The 12863-nt window shown below is 42.9% G+C and overlaps 1 protein-coding gene across 2 annotated transcripts in view; it reads left to right on the forward strand.

Annotated features, from left to right (window-relative positions):
- Positions 1 to 12863, forward strand: part of rftn1b (raftlin, lipid raft linker 1b) — a 124877-nt gene that overhangs the window by 41956 nt on the left and 70058 nt on the right. For both annotated transcript variants that reach the window (XM_085803565.1, XM_085803566.1), the window contains exon 3: positions 7263 to 7440. In XM_085803565.1, coding sequence (XP_085659691.1) covers positions 7263 to 7440 — 178 coding nt within the window. The remainder of the gene's footprint in view (positions 1 to 7262; positions 7441 to 12863) is intronic.

A 12863-nucleotide genomic window follows, 5' to 3' on the forward strand; every position in this document is an offset into this window, starting at 1 on the left:
CTCCTTTTCTCTCTCTCTTATTCTTGTGTGTTTCCTCCCTTTTATATTGTCCTCCCTCTCCTCCTCCTTTCTATTCTGTCATCTTTACATAATTGGCAGACAGCTTCAGTTGCACTCCCACCACCTGGACCGTACTGTTCCTTAGGATCTAACTATTCACAGGGCAGGAAAACACAGGCAGATGCGATCAGATTTGTTAGTGTAAATATACATCTATTAAATCATATCTGGACCCGCTCCAGAAATGAGACATGTGAAATGAGGACTCACTGTTAATTCCAAGTGATGAGTCAGTTAAATATGTTTGGCCATGTGCGGAGGGTCAGCATCACAGGAATAAATGGAACGGGTGTTTATTATTTATTCTGCTCCTTAGATGAACTCTCTCATGCATGCATATTAAAACCTCATGTTTACATATTCACTCTGAACTGAATGTAGAAACAGATTCGTTCACACACTTTCCCCTGGAACAACAAACACACAACCACAACCTGTTCACACTGCTCAACTCTTTCTCTGATGTGTTGATATATACTGGATATATTGTGTGTTTTTTTTGTATAATCAACTTTATCCTTCTACATTTGTCATCCTGATTTCTTTTAAAATTCCGTTTCACTCAATATCACTCCTACCTCATTTCCATGTTTTAACAATTAGATAAACAAGTGGTCAATGTGTGAGTGGATTTTCACCACAAGGTCTATTTGGCAGATGCTCCAGAGCTTTCGATCATTTTCCATGATCCTCCTGAGCAGAAGTTTTCACAGAACTGCAGATGTTCAACTTTCCAATTTGCCTGACCACTTTCATGTTCTCATCCATTCTGACTCAAAATGTGACGTAACCTTGGAAACATTACCATTTGCTAATGAAGATCATGTGATATGACAGAAAGCTCCAGATCAGGCTCTAGATGGACCCTGTGGTGGGACTTTTTTTTTCTCTCATTTGCTATTTCAATGGGCAGGAAAGAATGTAGCTCATTTCAAATGTTAGTATAACAAATAAATCCATGAAGAAACACAATGTTTGTGATGTGAAGAGATGGCAAGTAGGCCTATTATTCTTTACCCTTTTAAGACATCCCATTCATATGGTGTTTTTTAAATAGGTAATACTAGACATAAGACCAAAGTAAGCAAACAACACCATGGCTACATTTTTCCACCTTAAAATGCAGTTAACAATGACAGTGTCAGTATAACAGATCCAGCTGAGCCGAGGTTTCATATATTTTATATGAACCAGTCCCATTAACTTGTAGGGGTGAGATGGGTGCTGCAAAATAATCCTGACACCTGACCACCGTCAGTACAGTGAAAACAGGTTTGCATTAGCACAACGCGATGTTAGCTATTGCTGGTTTCAAGCTAATAAAAGGCATATAGTACAAATATCAGATGCTAACTGTGCTAACCAGTCTGATATAAGTTTGCCAGTTGTTGTTGTTGTTGTTGTTGTTGATTTTAGCAACTACAGACTCATCATCAGAGTCTGGGTCTGGCTCAGGCTCAAACATGTGAATGAGTCTCTGATGTTTCCTCCGGCCTTGAACCGTTCTGATGCTCTTTTTGCCTGTCAGCAAAAGCAGCGGTGGTGGGTGATTCACAATTTCACAATGAGGAAATAAGTGTTGAAGTGCTTTCAGACCCCTTTTTTAACTTTTCTTAAGAAAAACCACATTAAACAACATTAGTCATAGCAGCCAGGGTGTTTTTACAGAGTTTAAACATGAAGAGGAAGCTTGAATGTAACCGGTGCTAGAGTTTGTCCATTGCTCTCTCTACTGTTCAGGTGGGCAATACAAATCTGTAGAGCATTGATTTAAACTGGCGGCGATGTTCTCACAACAGTAAAGTTATTGTAACCCATGACCTGTCATCCACCACAAACACTGAGCAACAGATCAAACGTCTTTCATTAGCACGGAGGCACAGCTATCAGTCCCTCTTCATACATTCATACATACATTGCCCCTCTTTTGCCTTCTCCTCTGTGTTTAATGTCAGCGTCTCTTTGATGGCTCCGCACTAACACAATTTTCCAGAAAACCAATTTGTTGGTTGTCAGCCAGAAGCCCCCAGTTTTTTTTTTTTCTCTCTCTCTTTCTCTCTCTCTCATTATTTGTCACGAAGCGATTTGTTCCTGTGAGTTTAGGGCTCCTCTGTTGATATGTGCAAGAATTTTCTTCCAGGGTAAACAAAAAGACAAAGTGAAGTAATTGGCTGCCAGTTTGCCATGTAAGGTTTACCAGATTGCCTGTCTGATCGACCACGGGCTCCTTCAAAGGCCTGAATGTTTGCAGTATGATACATCAACGCTGACACTCACACACGGCAGTTATGCGGCGGCTAATTTGCTCTCATCTGCGCAAACAAAGCAATTCTCCTTGGATAACACGATTTTAGGGCAGAGTAAACATCTTTACAACAACAGCAGACCCTCAAAAAAAAAAAAAAAAAAGTCCACACCGGGCAACACTTTGCTCTGGGGGCAGTATGATAAATAAAATTTGGTCTGATAAATAAATGTAGAGCCTGTGTATTTAAAGGCCTCTGGATGAGATTATTAGCAGCTCACACAGCGATTAAAGCCAACTTAAGTCGCCAGCGGCTGTGTTCCCACTGCCTAATTGAAACCATTCCTTATTTACTCATCTCAACTAAGGGGATGAGAGAGCAAGCAAAGACGGTTTCATTTTCCACTTAATATCCACCGCCTCGTGAACCGTGCGCACACGCTCCAGCATCCCTCTGGGGAGAAGGACAGGGTATTCATGTTGCACCGAAATGAAAGGGGAAGGGAAAAAAAACCTCTGATCACAGAAGGATTAATTCCAGATCTGAAAGGCAGTCACCGGTGGAGGAAGAGGAGCGAGGAGGCAGGAAGGAGCAGATGAAGGGGGAGGTGGTAGACGGCTATATTTCACCAGTTTGTGATGGCGACCTATTTCTTTGTGTTAATTCCTCCACGCCTTTTAACTTCTAAAGCTCCTGCATTGTGGCGCAGTAGGACAGAGTGTGATTGAGAAATTTGGAGGAGTATTTTTAGCCAAAGCACTCACTTTCCCTGAGGGGACAGCGTTTTTCCTCCCCTACTTCTTCTTCGTTTTCTTCTCCTGCCTCTTTAGTGGTTTCACAATGAACCGCTGGATTTGTGCCCGGAAGGAAGTGCTGGGATCCGAACTGAATCAGCTTTCTATCTACATCTCAGGAGCTGCTTCCTGATTGGCGCTGTGCAGGCTCCTACCAGAAATCCTTTTCTCCTCTGCTGCAGCCCTGATGATGTGGTGTAGCAGGCTGAGAGCACGCTACACCATTGTGTTGCAGCCTGCAGAAAATGATTGGACAATGTCACGCATATGAGCTTCAGTTAAATATGCCAGGGGGAGAGCAAGGTGTAAAGGGGAAGGGGGAGAGAGCTTCCATGTATAGGGAGGAAAACAGTCTGACAGCACAATTAGAATTACAATCAGTTACAGATATTGCAAAGACACGAATCTCATTAGATATAATCTTATCTTTCCTTTTCAGCAGCTCAAAGATATTTAAAGAAGACGTCCAGAAACTAAGAGGTATAATAACATCAACAGTTGCTGAAAATGAAGTTCTCAGGGTGTATTCAGATTTTCACTTTGTTCATGTTAATCTGAGCATCTTCTGTGGTCTGAAGGTATTGCAAAGTGGGCTGAGAAATCATTAGCAAAACAAGTATAAAAAGATAACATCCATGGCAAAAAGCTGGAGTACCAAAATGGAAAGCTGGTTAGCAACAGGAGGAATTAATAGCGAAGGGAGTCAAGAGACAGATGGTGAATCGACAAGTGATCTCTCCCCTGTTAGACATGAAAGAAAAAAAAAATTACCTTCTCCTGCTTTCAGTTCAGCCCTGAGCGTTCAGTCATTATCATTAAAATGAAAACAATTTTTTAGTCTTTTCATTCGGCCTCCATAAGGTTTCTGATGAAGCTAAAAACATCTTCGACTGTGGCTGCATTGGGATTGCACTTTATATGTCTGTAATCGTGTCCCATCTGAAATGCTTTAGCACTACAATAAAGCATTAAAAAAAACATATGTAGCGCAAATCAAGCTTTGTAAGTGAAGTTTATGTTCAAGACACCAATTTCCTATTCATATCCTATTCGTCATGTCCCGGAGTTAGAGCAAGTCCAAGTGCAATAAACCACTGTGATGCTTCCTCTCACTTTATTGTTTAAATATATGAATAATGTATGAAATATAAAGACGCAATATAACATAACAGATGTCACGGTGACGCATGGATCAGTCAACGTCAGACAACAGAAGAGCATGTAAAACGTACACAACGGCAGCAGTAGATCACGCACTAACATATTACGCACAGCGGAACCACATGTTGTTATCACAGGAGCTTGTTATCCAAAAAAGCTTTGTTTGTACCGGACGGCCACATGTAATAAATCACACAGATGTAACGCAGAACAGCACGGACATGTTTCACAAGACTTTACCACGGCACAGGCAGCAACTCTCCGTTTGTTTGACCGACCAGAATTTGGCTTCCTGATACTCTCATGTTGCACCATGGGAAAAAAAAAAAATCCAAAACAGAACATTTCACACAGCTGGAAATGATGTTTATTTATACAGTGATAATAACCTAAAGAGGCTGGAGTAAATCAAACAAATATGCTCAGGTTCTGCAGATGCCTATACAAGAGTCTACAACATGCAACTCCAACTGTATTAAAGGGATAGTTCAAAATTCTGGCAAATTCGCCTATTGCCATAATCCCTAGGGGTAAATTCATTACCTTTAATTATCGGTACATGTTGTTTTGAGATCACAAGTTGTGACCTGCACATTCACCACGCTATGAAATAATAATGTAACATTACGAGTTGTTTTTAAGGCAAATGCATAGCTGGGACTACATTCCAGTCACGGCTGCTGGGTGGAGCGATTTCAAAAGTGGTTCTGAGTATTTGCTTCATGTTTCGTAATTACACAATTATATGATTATTTCATAGCGTGGTGAATGTGCAGGTCACAAATTGTCCACGAAAGCGTTTTGGAGTTGTTGGATTGTGTATTTGATTTATTCAATGAGGGACAGGGGACCTGTACCATTCATCTCCATTGTGTTAGCTGAGCAGCTCACGTCTCTGACCCGCGTTTCTCAAAACAACACCCACCAATAATTAAAGGTAATGAACCTACTGCTATGACTATAGGGATTATGGCAATAGGCCAATTTGCCAAAATGTTGAACTATCCCTTTAAAGACTATACAGCTTTTTATACTGGTGTTCAGTGCTACCTCACACACACACACACACACACACACACACAACAATGACATCCTTTTGCCAGTCAGTGCTGCCCTCACTCGCCTCCTGTCTGACCGCCCATTGAACTTCTATACTTTGACTTTTCCCATGGATCTGAACCTTTTACTCTGTATAGTCTCATTGACTCTAATTAGCCATAGCTGCATTTCCCACGTCTTGTGACAGCTCGCACAGACAACTAGACCTCCGCTCCTACCACTCCGCCCACCCCGCCTCCCACCCTCTCCTCAGTCTCTCGTTCTGCATCCAGTTTTTTTTTTTTTTCTTGGCTCTCTCCCATGCTCCCCAGCTGTTTGGCCTGCAGTAAATGTCGCCCGGTACAGTGTGCTGCTGGGATCCCAGCCGTCAGACATCCGGGGCCAAGCGTCAGTCTCAATTGTACTCTCTCTAACTTTCCCCCCTCTTCTTCCTTTTTGTTTTGACCGCACCTTTCCGTTTCTTCCTCCATCCATCCCCCCTCTCCTCTCTCTCTCTCTCCCCTGCTATAGAACTCTCCATTTTCTAATCTAATTGCTCCCACTCCTGAACCTGAACCACTCTCCGCTCCTGTGCTCATTACCATACATCCTGATTGGCTGATGTTGCCTGACAGAAGCTGTGTGTGGCTTGTTGTAACACAGCTGGTTGCTCCCTGAATGAGGCTGTCACCAGTGGCTGTCTGCTGCAGGTTTCATCCCCTCAGGAGGGAGGCCGGGGGAGACTAAAGTCCATCTCTACCTTTCCCTTTTTTTAAGCAGCTGGCCACTCACTGATTGCAGCTCATTAATGTCAGGCCCTTGTCCGCTCTACTTGGACAGTTGAGTTGAGCTGAGAGGGAATCAAAGCAAGTGTCAGAATATGGAGAGCCGCTGTGATACATAGCCTGAGCAATCAACTCTGATTGGATTTTGATCCACTCTTATTAACTCCCAGATTGAGGGGATGGAGTGAAAAGCGTGATTCTAATTGCCAAAACAAACTGGGAATGACTCTAAAATCAGTGTTGGTATCTGAATTGCAAATCTTCACATCGTGTCTCTCTGTTTTTTTTTACCCCCCCTCAGCGATTTTCTTTGTCTTCCAGATTGGTGCCTCTTCATCTCTGTTGTGCTTTATCAATAAAAGTATGTGAAGTTATCAAGGTCTAGCTGTACCACAGCCTTCCTACAATAATCATCAATCAGGCACATACATGAATTAAACAGAGGAAATCAAAAGGAGGCTACCTGCTGTGAAGTGCGGCTCTAATTTGCATCATTTGTGACAGAAATAGAGACCTGCAGTGGAAACTATTTCTAGTGTGGTTTCCTTTTGTTGCTTTACTTTAGAATCAGTTGAAACTGTTTGCTCCGGATATTATAGAGCCGCTGTGGAGATGAAATCAGCGAACTATTCTTATTAACATTTTTTTTTTTTTACATATAAATGTCACATCACAGGTGCAACAGGGGAAATAAGTCCAAGTGCAGACACAAGCAGAAAGATGGTAGAATTTAAAGGACTTAGATAAAAGTCAAAAAGGCAATGAGGGTCAGGTGCAGAGAGGTTTGGAAAGGTCTGTGAAAATGCAGAGGTCAGGGGAAAAGGTTATGAGGCTGAATTACTCATCATTTCCAGCTGAGCTTTGTTTTTCTTAACACAAGACACAAATTCTCTGTTATAACAGAAGCTACAGCTTTGGAGACTCAGCAGTGATTTGTTTGGAATAAACAGAAGCGTAAGTGCAGTATCAACATGAACAGCCACCGCCACCATGGCTTCACAGACAACACAGAAATCCAAAAGGAAGCATTCAGAAAGTGGAGGAAAAAAACAACACAACGCAGCAGAAATGTGTCCAGCTAAACCCAACAAACGAGAAACGATCTCACATTACACTTGAAGTCGGTCCAAATACAAACATGTTTTTTTTTGTCTCCCTCCCTGTTTGGTGTCTCTCAGGTGGGACGTCCACGCTGCGTCTCTCGTCGGTGCGGGAGCTGCCGGGTCAGCTGCAGGAGCTTTACCAGCAGGGCTTTGTCCTGGCAGCCGTTCACCCCTTCATCCATCCCTGTGGTCCAGAGTCCAACAGCCCACAGCACCAGCTCTACCGGGCCATCCTGGTCCGACTCAATGACGGGTAAGAGCCGGAAGATGAGACAGCCATTTTTGACTTTATGTTAAAGCAGAAGTAAGCAGAATGTTTGTGTTAATATAAGTCTTAAATAGTTGTATCTTCCGACAGCAATCACTTATATAGAGTGTTTGGTCTGAAACACGGGTCTGTCAGTCACTCTGCTCTGCTGTAAGCCGAGGAGAAAACTTTCCTTGTATCCTACAACCTTTATCCAATGAGGAGAGAGAACGGCATAAAGGGGCAGTCCTCTCTGTGTGTGCAGCCAAGGGATGCGCGTGAATGTGGTGACGTAGGGACGAGGGCGGGGACTGCTAACTCCATCTGCTGACAGGAAGTTAGCCAAAACCACCGGATCACTTACTTCTGCTTTAAATATGTAAATTGGAAAACTGAAATACAACACTGTTGCTTAAAGGGATAGTTCAACATTTTGGCAAATTGGCCCATTGCCATAATCCCTATAGTTTTGGGATTAGATTTGTTACCTTTAATTGTCAGTGCAAGCTATTTTTAGAACGGCAGAGCAGAGCCACAAGCTGCTCAGAGCTATGCTACGGAGGCTAATGGGATTTACCTCATCAAACTCATCAAATACACAATCCAACAACTCCAAAACGCTCTCGTGGACAAGTTGTGACCTGCACATTCACCATAACAACGTTGTGAGACAGAGCTAAATGTTGAACTGTCCATTTAAAATGTATTGTTTTTGAGTTTAACTGAGCAATACCTCACAGATGGCAAAACAAACATTCTGGCGCAACATATGCCCGAGTCTGGCCCATATACTTAAACATCTGGGCAGATGCTGGCTGTAATCCTTACTGTGTGACAACTGCAGCCTTTTCTGCATCCGTACCAAAATTGGTCCAGATGTGGAAGAAGCATCTGAGTATGATGTTGTATATGGACCAGATCCAGACTGTGGAACCAGGTTTATTCTGGGCCAGAAGATAACAAGCATGTAGCCCAAGAATGGGCCGGATTTATTTCATTACTGGGTTTTATAAAAGGAGCTCATCAGTAACCCTAACCCAATGATTTTATTATTTAAAACAAAAAATAACAATGCATTTTTTTTCTATTTATAATGTTTATAATTAAACAGATGCATTGCATAAGTTAACATGCAGCTGTTTTTAGGACTAACCCACATCGAGGCTGCGGCAAATAATAAAGGAAGGGGTCTGTTATTAAAACAAATGTATTTTACTAGAGAATGACGGGGGTCTGGCCCTGAGGCAGTAATCTTTCAGGGGCCTCAGACGTCTGAGCTGCACCGCTGGGAATAAGACCTTTGTTATCACGAAGAGATGAAGCCATTATCGTCACTTAAGAAAACATGCTGAGATTACTAATGCACTGTAATTGGTGTCATTATGCAGGAAAAAACACTTGGTGGGAATCAGCCGCTGCTTTATCTTCATGTGTTGAACGGTATGAAAATGATATACTGTCTGCTTGGTAGGCGACATCAGGGTTTATACAATAATTATATCGCTTTATATTCAAGAGATTATTTTTTTTATGTGGGGTACATGCAAGCAGAACATTTACCACACACACAAAAAAAACAATGACCTGAAGAAAAACAGTGTAGGTTTGTGTAACATTTCCTATCAGTCATTCAACCTTTCCGCGTCGCTTCAGAGCATCACAACATCTGCTTGTGGTTCAGCAAGCTGTCATGTGGGCAGCTGCGTTGGATGTGAGTCAGCAATAGTCTCAACCCTCCATCTCCAGGCCTTTCAACAGTCCGGCCAGAACCGGCTGTATGGCCCAAAGTCACTGCCGCCCCCCCGCTACATCTGCCCTCCAGCCCTCCACGCCCATGCCCGAGCCCGGGCCCAAGCCCCCCTCCCCCGTCCTGGGAACTGTGGGGGTGGGTCTGCACTTGAGTGAGGGCATGACGCCAGGGAGCCGCGCCAAGGGTGGCTGAAGGGCATGGAGTGGCGCTGATGGACAGTGGAGGGTGGAGGTTGCTATTTGTCTGGTCGCTTCCCACAAAAAAAATCACTTTCAAATTCAGGCCCCAAGCCGGATCTGCTCATTCAGTACCAGGTTCTTTAAAGGGATAGTTCACCCATTTGACTCATTATCTACTCACCCTCATGTCGACTAAGAGCTGTGAGAATTTTCAGAGTCCTCCGTTCCTTCTCTGAGTTACGGGGGGGTCCGTGCAGAAGTATTTGTCCATATAATGGTTGTGAATGGATACCAACTTTCTTCGTCCAAAAAGACACACCAAAAAACATCCAAATACCTCCATACTGCTCGTCTGTAATGTCCCTCTTCTATTGAAGCCCCGACATGAGAAATTGTTCCGCCGGTCAGTGCAAATCATGCGAGATTTGCACAGACACAGGAAGAGCAGTGAACTGAGACACTGGGAGCTTCCGCTACAAACAAGCTTAAAACATATACTTTTTTCGGAACAATTTCTCATGTTGGGGCTTCAATACAAGAGGGACATTACAGACAAGCAGTATGGAGGTATTTGAATGTTTTTTGGTGTGTCTTTTTGGACGAAGAAAGTTGACATGAGGGTGAGTAGATAATGAGTCAAATTTGAATTTTGGGTGAACTATCCCTTTAAAGTCAGCTTGAGTAAAACCATGACAATCAAAAAGATTGAAGCTATACGAGCACAGACTTTATTTTCCCTGGTAGCAGTGACATACAGACAGGCGGAGTGGAGCGGCTGAAGCCCCAGCGGATGCTCTGTCTGACTCTGAAGCCCAGAGAGCATCCAGGCCTGTTTACCAAAACACTGTTCCCTGGCTGCAGGGCATGGATGTGTGTGTGCATGAGTGTGTGTATGTGTGTGTCTGGCCCAGTCCTGAAGGCACTTAAACTTTCACCTCATCGTTTTGTGAGCTTCACATTCTGGCTTCGTTTTTGTGTGTGTAGTATCTGTGAGTATATGTGAGATTATTCTGGATTCCCACACACCTTCAAAGCCATTTCTGCACGCTGACGAGCCATGGCTGTAATTTCTTCACAGCTGAGCATAAACACGGCACCGCTGCTACTAATCTACATTGACATTTCAGTCATTTAGCTAACGCTCTCACCCACAGCGACAGTACAATAACAAAAAACCAATACCCGATATTACAAGCAAACCAGAGTAAGGAGTGTAATAATCAGAGCCGCTGTGGCATGACAGTTTGTGCTGCAACCAAAGAGGGATCATGTCAGAAAACACAACACAAAACATAAAATAAGAACTAAAGAGAGGCTTGCTGTGGAAGGCTTTTGTGCTTGTTATTGTTGTTGTTAGTCTCCCACCCCCCCAAAAAGAAAGGAGGATCAGGCTGCAGTTCGGAAAGGGAGAAGGATGATGACCAGGGGGAATTTAGATGAATTTAAGATGAAATAAAATAAGTTGAAACTTTCTGGGTGCTCGTGTGAGAGTTGTGAGAGAATTTTCAAAGTAAAAGAAGATAAGTATAATAGGAGCAAAGCAAGGAGTAAACAAAAACCCAAAAGATACGAGTGGTAAAGTGAAAAAAAAAAAAAAGTCAGAAAGTATTAAATTAGAAGAGAACCAATTAATTGGTTTTGCAAATGTATGCCGATGATAATTTAAATTCCTGTGTAGAGTGCTGCAATTATGTCCTGGGGGAAAATTGTTTTTCAGGTTGGTCCCCACTGCCTCACTCTCCTCTGTCTTCTCCCTCATCCCTGCTGGTGTTTTGTTGGAGATATCAGAGCTTGTTTTCTTTCCTTCAAAAGAGCCTGTCCGCCACGCTCCTTGTCTTACAGCATGAGAACGCAAAACCTCCGCAGTTGCGAGATAATTCATCACAGAAAACATGACAACTTAATTTAGGTTTGTCAAACTTCCTGTTTTATCACTATTTACTGTAATTTTTCCAGAGTTGAGCGGCTCAAAGCATCACAATATTCCCTGCCTCCCGTCAATCACCTGACAGCTGGAGGAAGACACAGGAGAGTAGGACAGGAAATAAAAAAAAGATCTTTTAAAAACTTTTACTCTTCTCATCCAGGTATCTGAGAGATCTTTATAAAACCTGGACAGCATTCGGTTCAAGCTGAAGTTCAAAACATATTGTAGTCTAATTTGAATTCTGTTGCATAATTGAGGGCATGGTTGTTTTGAATGACAGGTGGATATGCACTTAAGTCTCAACTTCACACAAGCTCCGCCTATTTTTGGGATTAGCCAGGAGTTAGGCAGAGCCAAGTGCTAGCAACAACTTCAAAACCACCTTTTAGAAGCCTGTTGGTATCTTTACAAAGGCTTCGGCCATCTTTATTCAGCATCTATGGTTTGAACAAAAGACCCAAGCTATGTCTGAGTCCAGCAAACAAAACATCAATGTTGCGTTCAAGAGCAAAACTTACATTGAATATGTGCTCTACTTATGATGGCGTTCAAGTTTGTTTATTATTTTGCAGTGGTTAGCACTGTCACCTCACAGCAAGAGGGGTTCTGGGTTCGAACCCACCGGTTGGCTGGGACCCTTCTTTGTGGAGTTTGCATGTTCTCCCAGTGCATCAGTACTCTGGCTTCCTACCACAAGCCAAAAATAATGCAGTTTATAGGTTAATTGGCAACCCTGTGATTGATTGGCAACCTGTCCAGGGTGTACCCCGCCTCTGACCCAGAGTCAGCTGAGATAAGCTCCAGCTCCCCCGAGACCTTGGTGAGGATAAGTGGTACAGAAGATGATGATGTTTTTCGTATTTTTGTTCAACTGTCAATTTTAACTATTTTGTAACTACAGAGGAGGAGAGCTGTCAGTTTCATCCATCCACTGAACCAAATCTGAAGAGAAGTGTTTTAATCAAGTTCCTGCACAGTGAAATCATCCAGCTCATCATTTGTGACAGATACAGAGTTTAAAGTTTCACTCTCTGTTTCTGATTGAACTGGTAACTTTTGGACTTACAGCTTGATATGAGTTTATACCCACCCAGCTCAATTTCCAGTGGCTGTGCAGACACAGCTTTACTATAAATGTGCACAAAACAGGAGACTGGAACACTCCTATAGCAGGGTGAAATCAGGGTGGTGAGCCACATTTTAGAAGGTCATATAGTTGAAATGCAGGGCACCTTATCTGCTCTGCCCTCCCACAGATTGTGTCCATTAGTAATCCCCTCCCATGCTGTTGTGTAGAACACCTCAGATTCACTTTGAGCACGCAGAGACAATCGTGCAAACAATACAAACACTCCTCAGCTCTTCACTGCTGCAAAACCGGACAACAGAAATATTGATTCAGTATTAAAAGGGTACAGCTGAACAGACTAGGGATCTCGCTTCTTTTCTTTTCTTTTTTTTGTAGGTTTTTCTTTTAAAGACGTAGTTGCCTTGCATTAGAGAAAAAGACACCATGAGGGGGTAGAGAGGCAACAACGGAAATCACAGCTGAGTAGAGAGAGCTGGAGAGAGA

Source organism: Trachurus japonicus, chromosome 16 (assembly GCF_045865225.1).
Source record: "Trachurus japonicus isolate A0001 chromosome 16, Traja_1.0".
In the NCBI taxonomy this organism is placed as follows: Eukaryota; Metazoa; Chordata; class Actinopteri; order Carangiformes; family Carangidae; genus Trachurus; species Trachurus japonicus.